This window comes from Chiloscyllium plagiosum, unplaced genomic scaffold (genome assembly GCF_037043375.1).
Source record: "Chiloscyllium plagiosum isolate Xiang-an unplaced genomic scaffold, Cpla_swu_hap1 HiC_scaffold_1, whole genome shotgun sequence".
NCBI lineage: Eukaryota > Metazoa > Chordata > Chondrichthyes > Orectolobiformes > Hemiscylliidae > Chiloscyllium > Chiloscyllium plagiosum.
The window spans coordinates 129,210,431-129,236,918 of record NW_028270139.1 but is presented as its reverse complement, the minus strand read 5'-3'; the positions used below and the strand labels follow the sequence as shown (position 1 = coordinate 129,236,918).

The window sequence follows — 26,488 nt, the reverse complement described above, 5'->3', positions numbered from 1 at the left end:
ACTCCTATTGGCTTTCTTTACTTTATTTTCTTCTTTTTTCTTTAGCCCTTTTACTTTTCTTCTTTTTTCTGTTGTCTTCATCTTTTTTTTGAAGTCTGGAGAGTGGCAGTTCAAGGAGGAGGTCTCCAGTGACAGCAACAACAGGATGAACCAGATATGGCTTCACCCCATCCCAGGGTCTCCTGCCAAGTGTGGGGCTGATTTCCATGGCCCAGACACAGAGGCTGAGCTGAGGCTTGAAATCCGCAGCTTGGCCAAGATGCCTAAATGAAGAGAAGTGGCGGTCTTGGTACAGCATGGCTGTCTCCCGGTGTGGCCATTTTGTCCTGGCCTGGAGGTCTCGTCCCCATGTTGAAGTCCTTTTCATCTTTAGCTTCCAGATATTCCAGTGTTCTGGCAGGTGGTCTCATCCAGGAGTGGTGGTCTCAGCCTGGCATGGTGGCCTTCTGCAGTGGAGGCTTCCAGCCAGTATTCCAGCATCCCGCCTGGAGGTCCTGTCTTGGAATAGCAGTGTGGCCCCGTCAACATCTTCTTTGTGTTCCAACATTCCTCAATTGGTTTGCCCCAAGCCCAGAAGCCGTTAACTGAACTGTAATGAACTTAATTTTATTCTTTCTTATTATTATGTATGACTTCTGTCATTGATGTAGGTATCTTTGTGGGGTGACTTATAAAACTCTACATGGTATTTTTCATGTAAAAATACATGTGGCAATAAATTTCTGTTCTATTCTATTCTACTGTACATGAAGGCAGAAGGCATTTGCTACATTGTCACAAAAAGTGGTTTTCCTGCAAAGTGGAAACATGTGGTATATACATGGATAGAAGATTGGCTGGCTGGCAGAAAACAGAGAGTATGCATAAATAGTTTTTTATTGATTGACTAACATGGATCCACAGGGGTCCATGTTAGGGTTCAACATCTTATAGTTTATATCCCGGACTTAGATAAGAAGATTGAAGGTCTGTTAGCTATATTTGCAGATGACACAAAGATGGATAGGATAGTATGCTGTGAAGATGCTAAGAAATGTCCAGACAGATATGGATAGATCGTGTCTATAGGCAAAAATCCAACAGATAAAGTATAATGTGGGAAAATGAGAAATTGTTCACTTTGCAGGAAGAATAAAAAGCAGAGTATTATCTAAATGGAGAATGACTGCAGAATTCAGGGGCGGAGAGGGATTGAGTTATTCTTGTGCAAGAATCAGATGAGGTTGATACGCAGTTACAGAAAGTAATCTAGAAGGCTAGTGGGATGTGAGAGAAATGAAACAGCATAAGGGTGTTATGCTTCAGTTATACAAGACATTGGTGAGGCCATTGCTGGCAAATTGTGTACAGTTTGGGGCTTGTTATTTAATGTCTTATTATTTGTAATGTAAATGCTTGGGGGTGTGGTTTATATTTGCTTTATGCGATTGATACATGGAATACATGAGTTGCCATGTAAGGATAGGTTGGACAGGCTTGGCTTGTTTCTACTGGAGTTTAGAAGACGGAGGAATTACTTGACTGAACTATATCAGATCTTGAATCATCTTGATAAGATGGATGTGGAAAGGATATTTCCTCTTGTTGATGAATTCAGAGCTAAGGAGAATTGTTCTAAAATTAGGAGCCACCCTTTTCGGACAAAGATGAGTTGAAATGGTTTGTCCCAGTGGATTATGTGACTTTGGAACTCTCTGCCTGAGAAGGCATTGGGTATAGAATCATAGAAACCCCACCATGTGGAAATAGGCCATCCAACCCAACAAGTCCATACCGATCCTCCGAACAGCATTCCATCTAGACCCATCCCCCTTCCCCTTCCCTATCCCTGTAACCCTGCATTTCCTATGGCTAATGTACCTAACCTACACATTCCTTAACATTATGGGTAATTTAGCATGGCCAGTCGACCCAACCTGCACATCCTTGAGACTGTGGGAGGAAACTGGAGCACCTGGGGCAAACCCACGCAGACACAAGGAGGATGAGCACGCTCCACACAGACAGTTTGCCCGGGTATTGAACCCGGGTCCCTAGCTATGTGAGACAGCAGTACTAACCACTGAGCCTCTAAATAATTTTCATTAAATAATTTTCAGGCCGAGATGGATATGTTCATGTTAGGCAAGGGAATTAAAGACTACAGGGGTTAGATGGGATTTTGGAATTCAAAACACAAATGAATGATCTTATTGACTGGCGGAACTGGCTCAAGGAGATTAATGGCCTGCTTCTGCTTCCAATTTGTATGTTCCCTTCAAGCCACACACAGTCCTGACTTTGAATTATATCTTGAAATATTATTTAGTGTGGCTAGGCCAAAAATCTTAGGACTCTCTTCCTAACAGCACTGTTGGTGTAACGTCATCGTATAAACTGCACTGGTTCATAGATAGATTCTTGATCAGTCAGGGAATCGAGGGTTAAGGGGAAAGGGCAGGAAAGTGAATGTGAGGAGTGTTATACCAGCCATGATCGTATTGAACAGTGGAGCAAGCCATTCCTTATGGTCATATGATCTAAGGCAGTTTACCATTGCCTTCTCTCCCACCTTTAAACCAGTCTGGTTAAAAAATGTTCCCATCTGTCTCCACACACCAACCTTACTATGGCGTATGACTGAATAATATCATAGAATCTACATTTCCCCTGACTAATGCACCTAACCTACCCACCCCTGAACACTATGGGCAATTTAGCACAGCCAATTCACCTAACCTGCACATCTTTGGATTGTGGGAGGAAACCCATGCAGACACAGGCTGAATATGCAAACTCCACACAGACAGTCGCCTGAAGCTGGAATCGAACCTGGGTCCCTTGTGCTGTGAGGCAGCAGAGCTAACCAGTGAGCCACCATGTCACAAATAAGTTAATTGTCTATTAATAAGCCTTCGAAAATGACAAGCAGGTTGATGAATTTGCCACCTGCCTGTTTAGCAATTTAGGTTGGTGTGGTCAGTCAGATGATTGACTAGCCATCCCTCAAATTTTATGTGACTTCCCAAAAAACATGCCTATTGAGGAGTGGCAAAATCCAACCCTATGTTTTAATCTTCTTGCGATCAATCTGAGTATCTCCTTGGAACTTTTGATGTAATTTTCCGTCCGCAAGTTCATCTAAATTATTTGGATGCCTGGACCCTTACACTCCCTTGTTTGTCTATTTCTTAGGTTTTACAGCTTGATTATATTTTCCTCTACCATTCTTACATTAATAGCTTAAATCGTCCCATTCTATATCAACCAGCTGCTGCATCATCTCTGGTACACAGATTCAGAATCATAATTTCATACACCATGGGAAGTGACCCTTCAGTTCAACTCGTCTATGTCAACCAGGTTTCTTTGATGAATCCTTGCGATTGTCTTGCATTGAGGTTTCTCCTGTCCAAATTGTGGTTCTAAAGAGTCATACCTAACACAAAAAACTATTATACAAGTATCGTTGCTATTTTTATTTTTATTTGCATCCATCTGATTTCTAAGTTCCATTTTTCTTGTTAATTGTTTAGTTGGAGTGTGGTAGGAAGGGACTGTGGAGTGGTAGGGGTTTGTTTCGTAAACTAATTTGTTTTGTTCTGTGGCCTCACTCTCAAAACCCAATAGCTGGAAATTGCAACACTCCATAGCTATGGTGACAAACCTTGTCCTGGAGATGTGAAGAGTTAAAGATTAATCTTCAGGCCGCTGCTCAGGGAAAAAAAAGTAACAAGGGCATTAAATATGTGATTCTTTCATCTTTAAATATTTTTGCAGATTTACTTATAAAATTATTTGAAATGGAGATAAATGTAATAATGTGGGTAATGCACTATGACATCTCTGCGATAAGAAACATCAGAGTCTTCAGTTTTAGAAGCGACTTTTTATCAACTTAATATATTTGGTCTTCAAAGCCTTACATGTTGATCCCAGCTACTGCATCAAAACCAACTGTGGTACACAAACCCATCGAGTTATACAGTACGGAAACAGACCCTTAAGTCCAACTCGTCCATGCCACCAGGTTTTCCAAACTAAACTAGTCCCTTTTGTCTGCACTTTGCCTCTAAATATTTCCTATTCATTTACCTGTCCAAATATCTTTTTAATGATGAAATTGTACCCACCACTACCCCATCCTCTGGCAGCTCATTCCATATACACACCACCCTCTGTGTGAAAAAGTTGCCTCTCAGGTCCCTTTAAAATCTTTCCCCTCTCACCTTAAATTTATGCCCACTAGTTTTGAACTGTCCACCATAGGGAAAAGGCCTTCACTATTCACCATGTCATCGAGTCATAAAGATGTACAGCATGGAAACAGACCTTTCAGTCCAACTGTCCATGCAGACCAGATATCCCAACCCAATCTAATCCCACCTGCCAGTACTCAGTCCATATCCCTCCAAAACCTTCCTATTCATATACCCATCCAGATGCCTTTTAAGTGTTGCAATCGTACTAGCCTCCACCACCTCCTCTGACAGCTCATTCCAGTCACTATAAGGTCACCCCTCAGCCTCTATGTTCCAGGGAGAAAAGTTCCAGCCTATCTAGTCTTTCCTTATAGCTCAATCAAACCCTCCAGTCTTGATAACATCCTTGTAAATTTTTTCTGCATCTTTTCCAATTTAATAGTATCCTCGTACAGCAGTGCGACCAGAACTGTACACAGTACCCCAAAAGCGGCCTCACCAATATTCCGTACCGCTGGTAGATAACATCTCAACTCAGGGATGTGTGGGTTAGGTGCTTTAGTCAGGGAAAATGTAGAGTTATAGGGTAGGGGAATGGGTCTGAGTGGGATACTGTTCGGAGGGTCAGAGTAGATTTCTTGGGCCTAATGGCCTGTTTCCACACTGTAGGGATTCTATGATTCTATGCTCAGTGCTTCAACCAATGAAGGCAAGCATGCCAAGCGCCTTCTTCACCACCCTGTCTATCTGTGATGCCACTTTTAAGAAAGTATATAACTTGAACTCCTAGGTCTCTCTGTTTGATAACACTCCCCGGGGCCCTACCATTAACAGTCTATGTCCTGCACTTGTTTGTCTTACCAGAATGCAACACCTTATATTTATCTAAAATAAATTCCATCTGCCACTCCTTGGATGTAAATCCTATCTCTCAGAATCACCTCCAATACCTTACCCATCACGGACATCAGACTCACCCATCTATAGTTTGCAGGCTTTTCCTTGCTGCCTTTCTTAAATAAAAGCACATAACCAGTGTATGACAAAGCTGCATACAATCCTCATTTCCATTCCTCTTGGTTATTGATTTCATTCTGAAGTTAACAGATCTGGATTGGACAGATGTCATTGCATTGCTGGTCAAAGCAATGTGGCTGGTCCATGACATGACCACCAATCTTGAGAGTAGCAGTGCCAAAGCTTGCCTTATGAGGAGGGGTTGAGCAGTTTAAGCCTATACTCGCTCGGGTTTAGATCTAAAATGCTGAAGGGGGTTGACAAAATAGATGTCGAGCAGATGTTTCCCCTCCTGAGACAATCTAGACTGAGAAGTCACTGTTGTAGGGTAAGGGGTGGCAGTTTATAGCAGAGATGAGGAGAAGTTTCTTCTCTCAAAGGTTCTCGAATTTGTGGAATTCACTACCCCACAATGCAGTGGCTGGTGGGACACTGAACAGATTTAAGACCAATGTCAGATCATTTTTAATTAGTACCTGGTTAAAGAGTTACGGGGAATGGGCAGGAAAGTGGATTTGAGATTGAGAGGAGACCATGGTCATATTGAATGGTGGAGCAAGCTTGTGGGGCTGAGTCCTAGTTCTTATCTTCTTATTAGCAGTCTTGCAATGACTGCACTTAAATTGGGAAAAGCCAGAGAAGAGGGAAGGAAGGGCAATGGATGAGGGACTTTTGTCACTTGGAAGGACTGAGTGACTTGAATTGTTCTCCCGAGAGCAAGCAGATAGGCTTCACAGGATATGCTATTGACAGAATGAGCTGGAAATGTGTTGCTGGAAAAGCGCAGCAGGTCAGACAGCATCCAGGGAACAGGAGAATCGACGTTTCGGGCATAAACCCTTCTTCAGGAATGAGGAAAGTTTGTCCAGCAGGCTAAGATAAATGGTAGGGAGGAGGGACTTGGGGGAGGGGCGTCGGAAATGTGATAGGTGGAAAGAGGTCAAGGTGAGGGTGATAGGTCAGACTGGGGTGGGGGCGGAGAGGTCGGGAAGAAGATTGCAGGTTAGGAAGGCGGTGCTGAATTCGATGGATTTGACTGAGACAGGGTGGGGGGAGGGGAAATGAGGAAACTGGTGAAATCCGAGTTCATCCCTTGTGGTTGGAGGGTTCCTAGCCGGAAGATGAGGCGTTCTTCCTCCAACCGTCGTTTTGTTGTGGTCTGACGATGGAGGAGTCCAAAGACCTGCATATCCTTGGTGGAGTGGGAGGAGGAATTGAAATGTTGAGCTACAGGGTGGTTGGGTTGGTTGGTCCGGGTGTCCCAGAGGTGTTCTCTGAAACGCTCCGCAAGTAGCCGGCCTGTCTCCCCAATATAGAGGAGGCCACATCGGGTGCAGAGGATGCAATAGATGATGTGTGTGGAGGTGCAGGTGAATCTGTGGCGGATATGGAAGTTTCCTTTGGGGCCTTGGAGGGAGGTGAGGGGGGAGGTGTGGGCGCAAGTCTTGCACCTCCTGCGGTTGCAGGGGAAGGTGCCGGGAGTGGAGGTTGAGTTGGTGGGGGGTGTGGATCTGACGAGGGAGTCACGGAGGGAGTGGTCTTTACGGAATGCTGATAGGGGATGGGAGGGAAATATATCCTTGGTGGTGGGGTCCGTTTGGAGGTAGCGGAAATGACGGCGGATGATGAGCTGTACATGGAGATTGGTGGGGTGGTAGGTGAGGACCAGTGGGGTTCTGTCCTGGTGGCGGTTGGAGGGGCGGGGCTCAAGGGCGGAGGAGCGGGAAGTGGAAGAGATGCGGTGGAGGGCATCGTCGACCACGTCGGGGGGGAAATTGCGGTCCTTGAAGAAGGAGGCCATCTGGGTTGTGCGTTTTTGGAACTGGTCCTCCTGGGAGCAGATGCGGTGGAGTCAAAGGAATTGGGAGAATGGGATGGCGTTTTTACAGGGGGCAGGATGGGAGGAGGTGTAGTCCAGGTAGCTGTGGGAGTCGGTCGGTTTGTAGTAGATATCCGTGTTGATTCGGTCGCCTGAGATAGAAATAGAAAGGTCGAGGAAGGGGAGGGAGGAATCTGAGACTGTCCAGGTGAATTTGAGGTCGGGGTGGAAGGTGTTGGTGAAGTGGATGAACTGTTCAACCTCCTCGTGGGAGCACGAGGCGGCGCCGATACAGTCATCGATGTAGCGGAGGAAAAGGTGGGGGGTGGGGCCAGTGTAGTTGCGGAAGATGGATTGTTCCACATATCCTACGAAGAGGCAGGCATAGCAGGGGCCCATGCGGGTGCCCATGGCTACTCCTTTCGTTTGGAGGAAGTGGGAGGATTGGAAAGAGAAGTTGTTCAGGGTGAGGACCAGTTCAGTCAGTCGAAGGAGGGTGTCAGTGGAAGGGTACTGGTCGGTATGGCGGGAAAGAAAGAAGCGGAGGGCTTTGAGTCACGGCGGGAAAGAAAGAAGCGGAGGGCTTTGACAGAATAAGAAAGGAGAAACTATTTCAAACAGCAGCAAGGTCAGTAACTAAGTAAACAGATTTAAATTAATTGGCAAAAGAGCTCAAGGCAATTCAAAGACATGTTTTACACAGCAAATTGTTACAACCTGGAATGCAATGTCTAAAAGTGCAGTGAGACTGAACTCAGTAACCTTCAGAAAATAATTTGAAGGGGAAGACATTACAGGGCTATTGGGACAACGCTGAGAAGTGAGACTAACTTGTTAACATTTAAAAGGAGTTGACACAAGCATGATGGGCTGAAGAGCTCATTCTGTGACATATCGTGTTATAAAACATTTCACTTTTCAATTAAAAGTTCCACAATTGATTTTTCCTGTTCTTTTCTTTAAGTCCTCATGCTTGCTGTGCTTCACATCCTGTCCTGGAAGGCGAGGCTGCAACCCATTTAGTTGCTAATGCTGCTTTTTATCTTGTTGTGAGGAAGTGACTTACTCTATGATCTCCATTTATCACTCCTTTGGAAGGCAATCTTCTTCATTTACTTTCTTGGTTCTTACTTGCCAATATCTACGAAAGGAATGAAGAGAGCTGGATGATAATTTATTTTTGACTTCAAACCTTGTTCATTGCTTATTATTTATTCTTCATTCATTCTCTAAGAAAAAGAACATTTGCAAGTTGGTCTGTGCAGACAGTGCCAAAGCAACAAAGGGCTTCGAATGCAGAAAAAGAACAAATTGGTTGCTGATGAAATCCTCTTGAAAAGTTAAAAGGTGTGGATTGCTTCCAACAAATTTCTGATGTGTGAACTTTTATCACAAACCAAGAGTATTATTGCTTGCTTCTTTTCTTTGGATTGGGTGTGTAAATTTTAGAAGCACTCATTCATTTTGGTCAGTTTATCAACAAGGTGTCATCTGATTCAATTTATTTCTTTTAACCTCGTTCCACCTGCCCATATTTTCAATAAAATGTGCTGATACATATTGTTAACAACCTACTGGATTTAGCGAAAGTTTCCTGATGCCGGTGCTGGTATATGACAGGCAGAGCACTGTGGTTGTGGAAGAGCAACATAAAAGTGACATATGTATGATAATTCAGCTTTTCAGCATTTTCCAGCATGGTGAATTTGCAACAGAACTGACAAATCATTAATAGAAATTGTTAATAGATATTCGGCTTTTCAGCAGCTAACACAATGCTGGAAATAAGATGATGTTCCATTGCAAAAAATGTGAGTGTCTCTTTGGCCTTGCAATGCAGCCATTTTGAATCCCTTTCATCAGCATCAGGAGAGAAGTTTCATGCCAATATATGCAAGTGATCAACATCTGATCTAATGCAATGAGGGGTACGTTGGCTTCCAAGAGATCAATTGTGTTAGGGAATTCTGTAGTCAGAGTTACAGACAGACGTTTCTGTGGCCAACAGAGAAAAAGCAGAATGGTGTGTTGTTTCCCTGGTACCAGGATCAAGGATATCTCAGAGAGGGTGAAGAATGTTCTCACGGGGGAGAGGGGCCAGCAAGAGGTCATTGTCCACGTTGGAACCAACGATATAGGAAGGGAAAAGGTTGAGATTCTGAAGGGAGTTAGGCAGGAATTTAAAAAGGAGGTCCTCAAGGGTAGTAATATCTGGATTACTTCCAGTGCTAAGAGCTAGTGAGGGCAGCAATAGGAGGATAGAGCAGATGAATGCATGGCTGAGGAGCTGGTGTATGGGAGAAGGATTCACATTTTTGGATCATTGGAATCTCTTTTGGGGAAGAAGTGACCTGTACAAGAAGGACGGATTGCACCTAAATTGGAAGGGGACTAATATACTAGCAAGGAAATTTGCTGGAACTGCTTGGGAGGATTTAAACTAGTAAGGTGGGGGGGGGTGGGACCCAGGGAGGTAGCGGGGAAAGAGATCGATCTGAGGTGGTTACAGCTGAGAACAGAAGTGAGTCAAACAGTCAGGGTAGGCAGGGACATGGTAGGAGTAATAAATTAAACTGCATTTATTTCAATGCAAGGGGCCTAACAGGGAAGGCAGATGAACTCAGGGCATGGTTAGGAACATGGGACTGGGATATCATAGCAATTACAGAAACATGGCTCAGGGATGGGCAGGACTGGCAGTTTAATGTTCCAGGATATAAATGCTACAGGAAGGATAGAAAGGGAGGCAAGAGAGGATAAGGGATAGCATTACAGCTGTGCTGAGGGAAGATATTCCCGGAAATACATCCAGGGAAGTTATTTGGGTGGAACTACGAAATAAGAAAGGGATGATCACCTTATTGGGATTGTATTATAAACCCCCCAATAATCTGAGGGAAATTGAGAAACAAACTTGGAAGGAGATCTCAGCTATCTGTAAGAATGATAGGGTAGTTATGGTAGGGGATTTTAACTTTCCAAACATCGATTGGGACTGCCATAGTGTTAAAGGTTTAGGTGGAGAGGAATTTCTTAAGTGTGTATAAGACAATTTTCTGATTCAGTATGTGGATGTACCTACTAGAGAAGGTGCAAAACTTGACCTACTCTTGAGAAATTAGGTAGGGCAGGTGACTGAGGTGTCTGTGGGGGAGCACTTTGGGACCAGCGACCATGATTCTACTTTTTTTAAAATAGTAATGGAAAAGGATAGACCAGATCTAAAAGTTGAAGTTCTAAATTGGAGAAAGGCCAATTTTGACGGTATTAGGCAAGAACTTGCGAAAGCTGATTGGAGGCAGATGTTCGCAGGTAAAGGGACAATTGGAAAATAGGAAGCCTTCAGAAATGAGATAACAAGAATCCAGGGAAAGTATATTCCTGTCAGGGTGAAAGGGAAGGCTGGTAACTATAGGGAATGCTGGGTGACTAAAGAAATTGAGGGTTTGGTTAAGAAAAAGAAGGAAGCATATGTAAGGTATAGACAGGATAAATCGAGTAAAGCCTTAGAAGAGTATAAAGAAAATAGGAGGTCAAAACGGGATGAGATAGCTTTGGCAAATAGAATTAAGGAGAATCCAAAGGGTTTTTACAAATATATTAAGGACAAAAGGATAACTAGGGAGAGAATAGAGCCCCTCAAAGATCAGCAAGGCGGCATTTGTGTGGAGCCACAGAAAATGGAGGAGATACTAAATGAATATTTTGCATCAGTATTTACTGTGGAAAAGGATATGGAGATATAGACAGTAGGGAAATAGATGGTGACATCTTGCAAAATGTCCAGATTACAGAGGAGGAAGTGCTGGATGTCTTGAAACGGTAAAAGGTGGATAAATCCCCAGGACCTGATCAGGTGTACCTGAGAACTCTGTGGGAAGCTAGAGAAGTGATTGCTGGGCCTCTTGCTGGGATATTTGTATCATCGATAGTCACAGGTGAGGTGCCCGAAGACTGGAGGTTGGCAAACGTGGTGCCACTGTTTAGGAAGGGCGGTAAAGACAAGCCAGGGAACTGTAGACCAGTGAGCCTGACCTCAGTGGTGGACAAGTTGTTGGAGGGAATCCTGAGGGACAGGATGTACATGTATTTGGAAAGGCAAGGACTGATTTGGGATAGTCAACATGGCTTTGTGCATGGGAAATCATGTCTCACAAACTTGATTGAGTTTTTTGAAGAAGTAACAAAGAAGATTGATGAGGGCGGAGCAGTAGATATGATCTATATGGACTTCAGTAAGGCGTTCGACAAGGTTCCCCATGGGAGACTGATTAACAAGGTTAGATCTCATGGAATACAGGGAGAACTAGCCATTTGGATACAGAACTGGCTCAAAGGTAGAAGACAGAGGTGGTGGTGGAGGGTTGTTTTTCAGACTGGAGGCCTGTGACCAGTGGAGTGCCACAAGGATCGGTGCTGGGCCATCTACTTTTTGTCATTTACATAAATAATTTGGATGCGAGCATAAGAGGTACAGTTAGTAAGTTTGCAGATGACACCAAAATTGGAGGTGTGTGTAGTGGACAGAAAAGAGGGTTACCTCAGATTACAACAGGATCTGGACTAGATGAGCCAATGGGCTGAGAAGTAGCAGATGGAGTTAAATTCAGATAAATGCGAGATGCTGCATTTGGGAAAGCAAATCTTAGCAGGACTTATACACTTAATGGTAAGGTCCTCGGGAGTATTGCTGAACAAAGAGACCTTGGAGTGCAGGTTCATAGCTCCTTCAAAGTGGAGTCTCAGGTAGATAGGATAGTGAAGAAGGCGTTTGTTATGCTTTCCTTTATTGATCAGAGTATTGAGTACAGGAGTTTGGAGGTCATGTTGCGGCTGTACAGGACATTGGTTAGGCCACTGTTGGAATATTGCATGCAATTCTGGTCTCCTTCCTATCGGAAAGATGTTGCAAAACTTGAAAGGGTTCAGAAAAGATTTGCAAGGATATTGCCAGGGTTGGAGGATCTGAGCTACAGGGAGAGGCTGAACAGACTGGGGCTGTTTTCCCTGGAGCGTTGGAGGCTGAGGGGTGACCTTATAGAGATTTACAAAATTATGAGGGGCATGGATAAGATAAATAGACAAAGTCTTTTCCCTGGGGTCGGGGAGTCCAGAACTAGAGGGCATAGGTTTAGGGTGAGAGGGGAAAGATATAAAAAATCCTAAGGGGCAACTTTTTCACGCAGAGGGTGGTACGTGTATGGAATGAGCTGCCAGAGGATGTGGTGGGGGCTGGTACAATTGCAACATTTAAGAGATATTTGGATGGGTATATGAATAGGAAGGGATATGGGCCGGGTGCTGGCAGGTGGGACTAGATTGGGTTGGGATATCTGGTCAGCATGGACGGGTTGGACCGAAGGGTTTGCATGCTGTACATCTCTATGACTCTATGACTCTTTGATCCTTGAATGTACTGAGCATACTGGATCCATTGAGACTCAGAAGTCACACCACTGACAGATTTTGAACAATCACTGTGTTTTACAGTAGTCACAGATTCATGAACTATTGTATGCTGCATCAGCCACTGCAGTGGGACTAGCATATAATAACATGAACCACAGATTCAGTACTCTCAGGGTGAACTGATCATGCAGAAACAGATATATTTCAGAAGGTTTCTGTTGACAATTCTGAGGTCCTTCAGCTCAGTTATGTGGTTCGTTCAATGCAAACTTAGGAGTTCTGGTCAAACAGCCAAAAATGCCAGGTATATAAAAGTGAAAAGTATCAGGACAAGACACCAACTGCAAAATTAGCTTGCATTTTGTGGATCTTTTAAGTTAATAAAACACCCTCAAAATGGCTATCAAAAAAAAAATTGACACCAACAAATAAATAAATATTCGAGTAAAAGTTAAGTCTTATAGAGAATCTTAAAGGTTGTGAAGGCAAGCTAGTAAGGCAGAGTCATTTAGGGAGGGAATTCCAGAGTTTAGGACCTTTCCGGCTGAAAGTTCAGCTGTCCTTACCAAAGCAGAAAAGTTGTAAATGTACAAGAGGCTAGAGTTGAAGAAATGTAGAGATCCTGGAGAGCTGTAAGACTTGAGGAGATCACAGGGATAGAGTGGGAGTGAGATCATACAGCTACTAAAATCATGGATGAAATTTTTAAAATTGAGGAATTGCAGGATTCAGAGCCAATTTTGGCCAGTAATACAGTGGTAAAATAAGTTAACAATAATTTGTGCAATGAGGATACAGGACTAGAACCAAAAGATATCACTGGACCAGTAATCAAGAAGCCCAGGTAATGTTCTGGGGACAGGGGTTCAAATCGCGCCATAGCAGACAGTGAAATTTAAATTGAAAGTATGAATAAAACTAGACCAATGGCAATCAAGTGACTATTGCTGATTCTCATAAAAACCAATCTGCTTCATTAATGACCTTTAGGGAAGAAAATCCTCTCTGGGCAGTTAGGGAGACAGGCAATAAGTGCTCGCCCAGACAGCGATGCCCACAATCTATGAGTGAGTAGAATGGAAAAAGATTGTACCTTCAAATTGGTTTACAGTAACCAGGACTCTGGAAGAGTTGTGATTTCGTAGTGTATCTGAAGCACCAATCATCTTTTAATATGCAACATTTGATTTTATTTTCATATAGCCTCTACATTAAATAGTATTGATCCTTTACATAGGAATATGCACTTCACCCTATGGCTCAGACTTTACAAATAAGTGGTGCTGAAATTTGATTATTAATCCTGTGTCATAAAGCACCCCATTGCCTCCTCCAAAAAAATGTTACTCCTGAGGGACTGATAGGTGAGATATGTGAAGAATTCAAAATATTTAAATCTATCTTTCCATTCTCAGAGACATGGGCATGACCATTCTTTACATCACCAATTGCATCTATGTGTCCCCTCAATTTTCTAACTTTCTGGTAAGAAGAATCATTGGATTTGTGCTGTTGCAGTTAAAAAGTTTATAAGATTGTTGTCTCTTTTGTTGTGTGAGGGTTTTAGGACAGAACAAACTTTTGATGAGATCACGGAGCTATTCTCCACTGGGGCATAAATAGCACATTTGAATCAGTTTTGAAGAGAGTGACACAGGTAGATAATAGTCTTTTAATAATGTAACAGTAAGATTAGACTCTTATATTTCTCAGATTACTATGTAAAGTTGAATTTAGTATTAATATACAACACAGAGGGTTCTAAGGAAGCCTAAAAGGAAGTCTTTTTCTGAGCTTGCCTCCTCCTTGATCAGAGCTGAAAATGTGTTGCTGGAAAAGCGCAGCAGGTCAGGCAGCATCCAAGGAGCAGGAGAATCGACGTTTCGGGCATGAGCCCTTCTTCAGGAATGAGGAAAGTGTGCCAAGCAGGCTAAGATAAAAGGTAGGGAGGAGGGACTTGGGGGAGGGGGGTTGGAAATGCGATAGGTGGAAGGAGGTTAAGGTGAGGGTGATAAAGTGAGGGTGATAGGCCAGAGTGGGGGTGGGGGCAGAGAGGTCAGGAAGAAGATTGCAGGTAGGGAAGGTGGTGCTGTGTTCGAGGGTTGCACCACCTTCCTAACCTGCAATCTTCTTCCTGACCTCTCCGCCCCCACCCCCACTCCGGCTGATCACCCTCACCTTAACTTCCAGCATCGATTCTCCTGCTCCTTGGATGCTGCCTGACCTGCTGCGCTTTTCCAGCAACACATTTTCAGCCCTGATCTCCAGCATCTGCAGTCCTCACTTTTTCCTCCTTGATCAGTCTGTCTTGAACACAAAGTCACAGATGTGGACATAAAACCACATGACAAAAAGGTTTTTGGGATTATGTTTTTAAGTTAAGGTAAACTGAATGTGTCATGTCACCTATTCTGAAGTCTGGAAGACTTGATTGTTAGAGATTAAAGGGACCCAGATTGTTTTACTTGGAAGATGATGCAAGCATTTTGCGCTTGGAAACAATGACAGCAGCCTGTATGCCAACAGTGAATGGACTATGAGTTTCCAAAATACTAAGCAAATATTGAGGCTATCAGGCCACAAACAGTTGTGCTTTAGATTCTCCATTTAATTCCATGATCGATTAAAGCAGAGATCTAAAGAATGACTAAATAGTATATCTATCTGGATGTAAGGCCCAAAGAATGCACATGACTATAGTGATGAGCTTTGAGATGAGCAGGGTAGGTTATAAACATACCTAAAATTCAATTGAATATCACAGAAAGTTAATCTGCCAGGGTCTGGGAGTGAAAGAGCAGTCAAGAGCTGTAAGTCTGTACGGTTCACTGCACTAGCACACAGCTGGGAGCTTGCACTTGAATTGGAAAGACAAAGTATGTCAAGTTAAAAATATTGCTGGAAAATTTTATCTAGCTTTGGGTAGATGGAGAAGTTCCAATGACACTCACACAGTTGTGGACTTAAAGATTCCCAGTCTGGAAAAGGAAAGGGTTTGAAGTAAACTGTCAGGAGCTAAGGAACAGTTTGGAGTGGTTCTTGGAGGATGAAATGCCTACCTGAAGACCAGTTGGGCATATACACAATAGAGTGTTTGTTTTAAGCAGAGATGTTCAAAGTTCTGTTCTCCAGTCAGATTAAAATATGAACTGCTTGTTTAATCACCATTGCTTTTAGTCTATTTGCTATAGTAATGTCTTTTTGTGAGAGTTATATCGTCTGTTTAGCTATTAACTATAAATTTGAATTCCTTTTTAAACTGATTGGTCTCTACAGGGATTGTAACAGTTTTGTTCAGTAAGAGGTAATGACTAGCTACAGATGTGGCACCTTTGTAGCCGCATGAATTAATTACAATAGACAATAGACAATCGGTGCAGGAGTAGGCCATTCTGCCCTTCGAGCCTGCACCACCATTCATTATGATCATTGCTGATCATCCTCAATCAGTATCCTGTTCCTGCCTTATCTCCATAACCCTTGATTCCACTATCCTTGAGAGCTCTATCCAACTCTTTCTTAAATGAATCCAGAGACTGGGCCTCCACTGCCTTCTGGGGCAGAGCATTCCACACACCCACCACTCTCTGGGTGAAGACGTTTCTCCTCATCTCTGTCCTAAATGGCCTACCCCTTATTTTTAAGCTGTGTCCTCTGGTTCGGGACTCACCCATCAGCGGAAACATGTTTCCTGCCTCCAGAGAGTCCAATCCTTTAATAATCTTATATGTCTCAATCAGATCCCCTCTCAGTCTTCTAAACTCAAGGGTATACAAGCCCAGTCGCTCCAATCTTTCAACATAAAATAGTCCCGCCATTCCAGGAATTGACCTCGTGAAACTACGCTGCACTCCCTCAATAGCCAGAATGTCTTTTCTCAAATTTGGAGACCAGAACTGCACACAATATTCCAGGTGCGGTCTCACAGCTGCAGAAAAACTTCTTTGCTTCTATACTCCATCCCTCTTGTTATGAAGGCCAGCATGCTATTAGCTTTCTTCACTACCTGCTGTGCCTGCATGCTTGCCTTCATTGACTGGTGTACAAGAACACCCAGATCTCTTTGTACTGCCCCTTTACCTAACTTGACTCCATTTAGATAGTAATCTGCCTTCCTGTTCTTGCCACCAAAGTGGATAACCATACATTTATCCACATTAAACTGCATCTGCCATGCATCTGTCAACTCACCTAGCCTGTCCAGGTCACCCTGTAATCTCCTAACATCCTCCTCACATTTCACCCTGCCACCCAGCTTGTATCATCAGCAAATTTGTTAATGTTACTATTAATACCATCTTCTGTATCATTAATATATATTATAAAAAGCTGCGGTCCCAGTACTGATCCCTGCGGTACCCCACTGGTCACCGCCTGCCACTCCGAAAGGGAGCCGTTTATCACTACTCTTTATTTCCTGTCAGCCAACCAATTTTCAATCCAAGTCAGTACTTTGATGCCCTCCAACGCATCTCATCCACATCCCGCACCTCCGCCCTCAGACCCAACCCCTCCAACCGCAACAAGGACAGAACGCCCCTGGTGCTCACCTTCCACCCTACCAACCTTTGCATAAACCAAATCATCCGCCGACATTTCCGCCACCTCCAAACAGACCCCACCACCAGGGATATATTTCCCTCCCCACCCCTCTCCGCCTTCCGCAAAGACCGTTCCCTCCGTGACTACCTGGTCAGGTCCACGCCCCCCTACGACCCACCCTCCCATCCTGGCACTTTCCCCTGCCACCGCAGGAACTGTAAAACCTGTGCCCACACCTCCTCCCTCACCTCCATCCAAGGCCCTAAAGGAGCCTTCCACATCCATCAAAGTTTTACCTGCACATCCACTAATATCATCTATTGTATCCGTTGCTCCCGATGCGGTCTCCTCTACATTGGGGAGACTGGACGCCTCCTAGCAGAGCGCTTTAGGGAACATCTCAGAGACACCCGCATCAATCAACCAAATCGCCCAGTGGCTCAACATTTCAACTCCCCCTCCCACTCTGCTGAGGATATGGAGGTGCTGGGCCTCCTCCACCGCCGCTCCCTCACCACCAGACGCCTGGAGGAAGAACGCCTCATCTTCCGCCTCGGAACACTTCAACCCCAGGGCATCAATGTGGATTTCAACAGTTTCCTCATTTCCCCTTCCCCCACCTCATCCTAGTTTCTAACCTCCAGTAACTCGACCTGTCCGGACTTGTCCGACCTGCCCAGCTCCTTTTCCACCTATCCACTCCACCCTCTCTTCCCTGACCTATCACCTTCATCTCCTTCCCCACCTACCTATTGTACTCTATGCTACTCTCTCCCCACCCCCACCCTCCTCTAGCTTATCTCTCCATGCTTCAGGCTCTCTGCCTTTATTCCTGATGAAGGGCTTTTGCCCGAAACGTCGATTTTGCCTGTCCTCGGATGCTGCCTGAATTGCTGTGCTCTTCCAGCACCACTAATCCAGACTTTGCCCCCAATACCATGCGCCCTAATTTTACTCACTAACCTCCTATGTGGGACTGTTGTCTGTTGGCCATGCTTTTTCCTGTAGGTCTGGACAGATATTCTGATTGATCGTGTTGACTGATGCTATTTCTGTACAATGCCACTGTTGGTGATATGGTTCTAAGGCCCAGGGTCTTCAAAAGTGGAATACTGAGGAAGATGGAAAGTTGATGTCAAGATAAAATACCAGGCCATGGAGCATTTGTGGAGGAACAAATAGTGCAAACATTTCAGATTATCAGCTTTCATTAGAACTTGAGGGTCACATACCTGTTTTCTCTTTCACCTGCACTACATGCAACTTTAGCAGATAACCTTGACCCCCATTGTCCAGAAGGTTTTCTGGATAGGTGCCCAGATGTAAAGGTTCCAGAAAAAGCTTCAAGAAAGGGCAACTTTTTCGCGCAGAGGGCGGTGCGTGTATGAAATGAGCTGCCAGAGGATGTGATGGAGGCTGGTACAATTACAACATTTAGAAGGCGTCTGGATAGGTATATGAATATGAAGGGTTTAGAGGGATATGGACCAAGTGCTGGCAAATGGGAGTGGATTAGGTTAGGATATCTGGTTGGCATGGACAAGTTGGACCGAAGGGTCTGTTTCCATGCTGTACATCTCTATGACTATGACTATAACCAAGATGCAGTAAATCAGGGCAGTAAAGTTTAAACTATAAAAGCTATTGCATATTCTGCTTTTAATCTTACCAACAAACATAAAATGTTATAAAGCACCAACAAATGCCACCTTAATATGGTTATCAATACCATGTGCCAATGATGATATCTGTTATTTATGTATTATTTTACTATTCAAAAGCACAATAAGTTATATCTGGATTCCCATTTAACCACATGCAGCTAGTGGCTGAAATATTGCATACATTGCACTAGGTGACAGCACTCCTGCAATCATCAGTCAACATCAATGGAAATAATATTGAGACACACAGAATAATTTCCAACTTAATTTATAACAGTGTTGTTCAAACAAGTACACATTTCCATTTTTAACCCAAGCTTTATTTGTTTCCATTTTAGGTTCCCAAATCCGAAGATTCATATCATTGCGATTTGTTTCTGAGCCTTCGGACACTGTAACTGTGCGGAGCGGATCTTTTCTCCTGAACTGCTCAGCCACAGCAGACCAGGGCCCAGTGACTATTGGCTGGAGAAAAGACGGAGCCTTTTTAAACCTGGCCATGGATGAGAGAAGGCAGCTGATGCCTGATGGATCCTTAATGGTACAGAATGTGATCCACTCGAAACACCACCGACCTGACGAAGGATTGTACCAATGTGAAGCCTCAGTAGAGGGGGCTGGGATGATAGTCAGCAGAACAGCTCGACTGACTGTGGCAGGTAAGCAAGCAAGGCTAAGCCTGGCAATAAGACAGATTCTATTGAGACTAATTCCCTTGTTTTGTCCTTTTCTACACTGTTTTCTGCCAATATTATCATTTTAATTTATACCTAAGTCAGTGTAGCACAAATTTCTTGCCAGCACAACTCGCATAAGACAAAAAGCCCAACCTATTGACTTACTGTCAATGGAACTCTGAAGTAATGAATATTGCAGTCCCATCCTCTCTGCTGCTGTTCTCTCCTGGGAGTGCTGACTCATGATAAACTAAGGTTCCATGAGCGTTGACAGTCGTCTGGTGCTTTGCCAAGCTGGGCCTTTGCTGAGTCTGTGAGCTGTGCGGGTGAAGTGTCAACGCATGTTATTTGACTGAAAGGCATATCAAAGCCAGACCTGATCCTGCCCTCATCTGATGCTCACAGTCCAGCAGAATCGCCACGCATCAATCAGGAAGCTCATTTTTTTTCCCTCCCGAGCCTGAGGACCCTGAACTGGAGCAATCCCATCATGCTGCTCTGACTATGATTGACGACCACTTCGCACATACTAGATGAAACCATGAACTTGCACTGCACCTGGGAGAGAAAATACCTAATGCACTATTGCCTGGGTGGTTGTAATTGCTTCTCTGATGTAAGGCTCAGCAAATATTCCAAGTAATCTTTTATGACAAGCATTGATCAATAGATTATTTGCATAAGTAAAGATGCCAGCTCAGAGAAATATCTCATTTATGGCAATATAATATCCAGCACGAAAAGTAAAAATGACAAAAAGATGGACCATCATCCCAAAATAGAATAATTCTCCAACATTTCTATAGTTTTCAGTGGCCTGGCAGATGTCATACTGTAGCAAGTAAACATCCAACAGTTTTTCATCTGCACAGAAGTGGACAATGGAATCTAATAAACACTGAATAAAATCAGGTTAAGTAGGTCTTAGTCTATGGATAATGAGAGCACTTTGCACTAAATAAGAACGATTACATTGCATTTTCACATGGTCTCTTTTGATCTTATATTGTCATGTAAAAAGTGAGTTTTAAAAGCTTTGGTGTGCTCTTGTGTTGATGTTCTGGCATATTACCATTTTACTGCTGTCTTTTCTGAGATGGAGAGACAGTTAAACACTACTGCAATTAAAAAGAAAGAAGACCATATTGGAAAATAACAAGCTTTAGGAGGATCTGCTGGTAGGATTTGATGAAGGGTCAGGCTGCTGTGGAGGATAGACATTGGTGGGGACCATTTGGGCTGAATGGTCTGTTTCCATGCTATAATTATGATGTAATTCCATGTAATGATGGGCTGAGTTTTCATAGAACATAGAACAGTACAGAACAGAACAGACCCTTCAGCCCACGATGTTGTGCCGACCATTGATCCTCATGTATGCACCCCCAAATTTCTGTGACCATATGCATGTTCAGCAGTCTCTTAAATGTCCCCAATGACCTTGCTTCCACAACTGCTACTGGCAATGCATTCCATGCTCTCTCAACTCTGTGTAAAGAACCCACCTCTGACATCCCCTCTGTACTTTCCTCCAACCAGCTTAAAACTATGACTCTTTCTGTTAGCCATTTCTGCCCTGGGAAATAGCCTCTGACTATCGACTCTATCTGTGCCTCACATTATCTTGTATACCTCAATTAGGTCCCCTCTGCTCCTCCTTTTCTCCAATGAAAAAAGTCCAAGCTCAGTGAACCTCTCTCTGTAAGATAAGCCCTCCAGTCCAGGCAGCATCCTGGTAAACCCCCTCTGAACCCTCTCCAAAGCATCCACATCTTTCCTATAATAGGGCGACCAGAACTGGACGCAGTATTCCAAGTGCGGTCTAACCAAAGTTTTATAGAGCTGCAACAAGATCTCACGACTCTTAAACTCAATCCCCCTGTTAATGAAAGCCAAAACACCATATGCTTTCTTAATAACCCTGTCCACTTGGGTGGCCACTTTAAGGGATCTATGTACCTGCACACCAACATCCCTCTGTTCCTCCACACTGCCAAGAATCCTATCCTTAATCCTGTACTCAGCTTTCAGATTCGACCTTCCAAAATGCATCATCTCGCATTTATCCAGGTTGAACTCCATCTGCCACCTCTCAGCCCATCTCTGCATCCTGTCAATGTCCCTCTGCAGCCTACAACAGCCCTCTATACTGTCAACGACACCTCCAACCTTTGTGTCGTCTGCAAACTTGCTGACCCATCCTTCAATCCCCTCATCCCAGTCATTAATAAAAATTACAAACAGTAGAGGCCCAAGGACAGAGCCCTGTGGAACACCACTCACCATAGACTTCCAGGCAGAATATTTTCCTTCTACTACCACTCGCTGTCTTCTGTTGGCCAGCCAATTCTGTATCCAGACAGCTAAGTTCCCCTGTATCCCATTCCTCCTGACCTTCTGAATAAGCCTACCATGGGGAACTTATCAAATGCCTTGCTGAAGTCCATATGCACCACATCCACAGCTCGACCCTCATCAACTTTTCTAGTCACATCTTCAAAGAACTCAATAAGGTTTGTGAGGCATGACCTGCCCTCACAAAGGCGTGTTGACTGCATTTAATCAAGCCATGCTCTTCCAGATGGTCATAAATCCTATCCCTCAGAATCCTTTCTAACACCTTGCAGACGACAGACATAAGACTTACTGGTCTGTAATTGCTGGGGATTTCCCTATTTCCTTTCTGGAAGAGAGGAATTACATTTGCCTCTCTCCAGTCCTCAGGTAGGACTCCAGTGGAGAGCGAGGATGCAAAGATCTTCGCAAGTGGCGAAGCAATCGCATTTCTCGTTTCCCAAAGCAGCCTAGGACAAATCTGGTCCGGGCCTGGCGACTTGTCAATCTTAATGTTTAACAACATTTTCAGCACATCAGCTTCCTCTATCTCTATCCATTCCAGCATGCACACCTGCTCTTCAAAGGTTTCATTCACTACAAAGTTTGTTTCTTTCCTAAAGACAGAAGCAAAAAACTCATTTAGGGCTTCCCCTACCTTCTCAGACTCCACACACAAATTCCCTATGCTATCCCTGATCAGCCCTACTCTTTCTTTGACCATTCTCTTATTCCTCACATAAGTGTAAAATGCCTTTGTGTTCTCCCTAATCCGTTCTGCCAAGCCTTTCTCGTGTCCCCTCCTGGCTCTCCTCAGACAATTTTTGAGCTCCTTCCTCGCTTGCCTGTAATCCTGTAGAGCTGAGCTTGACCCTAGCTCCCTCCACCTTATGTAAGCTACCTTCTTCCTTTTGACGAGAAGCTCCACCGCTCTCGTCATCCAAGGTTCCTTTACCTTACCCCTTCTTAAAAATGTGTTGCTGGAAAAGCGCAGCAGGTCAGGCAGCATCAAAGGAACAGGAGAATCGACATTTTGGGCATAAGCCCTTCTTCAGGAATCTGCCTGAAATGTCGATTCTCCTGCTCCTTTGATGCTGCCTGACCTGCTGTGCTTTTCCAGCAACACATTTTTAAGCTCTGATCTCCAGCATCTGCGGTCCTCACTTCCTCTTACCCCTTCTTGTCTGTCTCAGAGGGACATATTTATTCATCACTCGCAACAACTGTTCCTTAAACAGTCTCCACATGTCTATAGTGCCTTTACCATGGAACAATTGCTCCCAGTCCATGCTTCCTAACTCATGTCTAATCGCATCATAGTTTCCTCTTCCCCAATTAAATATCCTCCCATTTTGCCTAATCCTCTCCTTCTCCATAGCTATGTAGAATGATTGTTGTTTGGTCCCATTCTGGGGTGGAAAATGGTTGGGAACAATTCAGTGGCACCCAAAGCAGTATATTGCTGGTGGGGCCCATCTCCAGGAGCTGCTGGGACAATCCGCAGTTCAGCAGCCTCATGAGTATCGCTGAGATATATCATTGGTCATTGCTGAGGCTACAAATCCAAGGCAGAGGCAGCTTCAATGATGGGGATTCCTGGAAGAGAGTTGAGGCTGGACAGTCATCTCTAGCAGCCACGTTCTGGTAAGAGGGCAAAGGTGGCGCATGCACTGTGGCTGTTATGATGGCCTTTGGCATTAGACCCCTCTTCTGTGCTCATTAAAAAGTTCACACCCCAGACCATGCTGGGCAGTTTCCACGTTTCACCAGGTGGTCTCTGCATAAAGTGGCAGCTCTCGCCCTGCCCAGTTTTAGACAAATGAGCCCATGATGTGATGCTTGGCTCAGCCATTCACAGGCATCTGAACCATAAACATTCCTGTTGCTGGCAATCATGTTCCGATGGGAAGAGGCCAGTCTCCGTCCCTGACAGCTTTCTCCATTATTTCACCCGCTCTCTTGTTTTCCAATCTGACCCAAACAGTGGCAAAAATTCAACCCAGTGACTGAGAAATGCTACATCATGAAAGTGAGCAGATACTGATAATAATATTTTTGTTAAATTGGGAAGAGTGGTGAAAAGGCATTCTGAGCAGTGGATTCACATTTACATATTGAATTACAGTCACTCCATGTCTTAGAATGATTCTTTTCACACTCTTGCACAATCTCTTCCAGAGGGACAACCCAAAGGCTGGTCCCCCTCCCTTTTCTTGCTCAGTATGTTTCTTCCTCTTGTGGCATTATTTACTGATAGCGCAGTCAGTTTACACACATATCAGTGTACAGGTGGTTCTGCTTTTCATTAGTTTGGCCTCTTGGGTATTTTGAACCTAAATGATAGGGCAGGAAACAAGAGGACTTGAGTGGCACAGTGGTTTTACACCTCAATTTCAAAGAGAGCTGAAATGAGCTGATGTGTAAAATCAGAGTTGCACTAATTCTGTCAGTTCCCCAAGCAGTGGAATAGGTTAAAACTGTAATTTAAATGTCAGCTTACAATTCATGATTTTCATCAGAGAAACTAGCTGTTGATCCTTTTGGACTAGATGAGGAATGGTAATGGGCCATCTCAGTCACCTTGTGTTATCTTGGCAGTTGTAGGATACAATAATGTTGGAATTAACTAATCAGGGTAATAAATCGTCTATTAACTAATCTACCCAGAAATGAAATGACGCAATTCCTGATGGTGAAACTTTGGAAATTTCCTCACATTAATGATAGAATTAACGCCTGCTGTGTCTCAAGCTACTCATTTACATTAACCCAAAATATTATTTTCTGCCTTGAAGCAGCTGTTTGTGGGAGTTTAGATAGAAAGGAAGTGTACTAGCAGCTAGGGCCAACAGGCCAACAGAAACTAAAATGCCTGGAAATACACAGCAAGTCTGGAAAGATCGGTGACTAGAGGATCAGAAATAATGCTTCAGGTTGAGGGGCCAGAGGAAGCCTTTGGCTCTCTGATTTCTGTGTCACATATGCTGATCCTTCTCGCCTTTCTCCTATGTCACTATAACTGGAGATCTCTGAGGAAACTGCATTGCTTTCCTCTGTCCAGAGGTTGCAAAAATCCCATGAAGATCATCTAAATTGAAGTGACACACTTTGATGCAAAAAAACAGAAAGGAAGGGAATTGTTAAAATTGTGTATTTGGAATTGTGGATGTGCATACCCAGACAATGACGAGTGCAGCAAACAAATTATGAAGGCAAATAGTATATTGTCCTTCGTTCTAAGAGGTTTTATGTTCAGAATTAGGGATGCCTTACTTGAGTTATACAGGACCTTGAGACCACATCTGTATGGAGTTTTGGTTTCCCCATCTAAGAAAGGCTACTGGGCGGCACGGTGGCACAGTGGTTAGCACTGCTGCCTCACAGTGCCAGAGACCCGGGTTCAATTCTCACTTCAGGCAACTATGTGGAGTTTGCACATTCGCCCTGTGTCTGTGTGGCTTTCCTCTGGGTGCTCTGGTTTCCTCCCACAGTCCAAAGATAATAGATAATAGGTGCAGGAGTAGGCCATTCTGCCCTTCGAGCCTGCATCACCATTCATTATGATCATGGCTGATCATCCTCAATCAGTATCCTGTTCCTGCCTTATCCCCATAACCCTTGATTCCACTATCCTTGAGAGCTCTATCCAACTCTTTCTTAAATGAATCCAGAGACTGGGCCCCCACTGCTTCTGGGGCAGAGCATTCCACACACCCACTACTCTCTGCGTGAAGAGGTTTCTCCTCATCTCTGTCCTAAATGGCCTACCCCTTATTTTTAAGCTGTGTCCTCTGGTTCGGGACTCACTCATCAGCAGAAACATGTTCCTGCCTCCAGAGAGTCCAATCCTTTAATAATCTTATACGTCTCAATCAGATCCCCTCTCAGTCTTCTAAACTCAAGGGTATACAAGCCCAGTCGCTCCAATCTTTCAACATAAAATAGTCCCGCCATTCCAGGCATTGACCTCGTGAACCTACGCTGCACTCCCTCAATAGCCAGAATGTCTTTCCTCAAATTTGGAGACCAGAACTGCACACAATATTCCAGGTGCGGTCTCACCAGGGCCCTGTACAGCTGCAGAAGAACCTCTTTGCTTCTATACTCAATCCCTCTTGTTATGAAGGCCAGCATGCTATTAGCTTTCTTCACTACCTGCTGTACCTGCATACTTGCCTTCATTGACTGGTGTACAAGAACACCCAGATCTCTTTGTACTGCCCCTTTACCTAACTTGACTCCATTTAGGTAATAATCTGCCTTCCTGTTCTTGCCACCAAAGTGGATAACCATACATTTATCCACATTACACTGCATCTGCCATGCATCCGTCCACTCACCTAGCCTGTCCAGGTCACCCTGTAATCTCCTAACATCCTCCTCACATTTCACCCTGCCACCAAGCTTTGTGCAGGTCAGATGAATTGGCCATGCTAAATTACCCGTAGTGTTAGGTGATAGGGTAAATTGTAAGGGAATGAGTCTGGGTGGGTTGCTCTCGGAGGGTCGGTGTCGACTTGTTGGGCCGAAGGGCCTGATTCCATACTGTAAGTAATCTAATCTAATCTAATCTAATCTAATCTAATCTAATCTAATCTACTAGCCATAGTGGGTGTGCAGTGGATGTTCACTGGGCTGCTATTGGGGTGGCAGGACTGTCATACAAGGCCAGATTGTTTCAACTGGGCCTGTATTCAGAAGAATGAAAGGGGATCTGAATGAAATATATGACATTCTAATGGGATAGAACAGACTAGATTCAGGTACAATGTTTTCCCTCGATGTGGAGTCTAAAACCAGGAATGTAGTCTCAGTATATGGAGTAGACCATTTAGGACTTAGATG

The 26,488-nt window shown here is 44.1% G+C and overlaps 1 protein-coding gene across 2 annotated transcripts in view; it reads left to right on the top strand.

Moving 5' to 3' along the window:
• Positions 1-26,488, top strand: part of dcc (DCC netrin 1 receptor) — a 1,326,174-nt gene that overhangs the window by 333,403 nt on the left and 966,283 nt on the right. For both annotated transcript variants that reach the window (XM_087994379.1, XM_087994329.1), the window contains exon 2: positions 18,971-19,291. In XM_087994379.1, the coding sequence (XP_087850505.1) occupies positions 18,971-19,291 (321 nt within the window). The remainder of the gene's footprint in view (positions 1-18,970; positions 19,292-26,488) is intronic.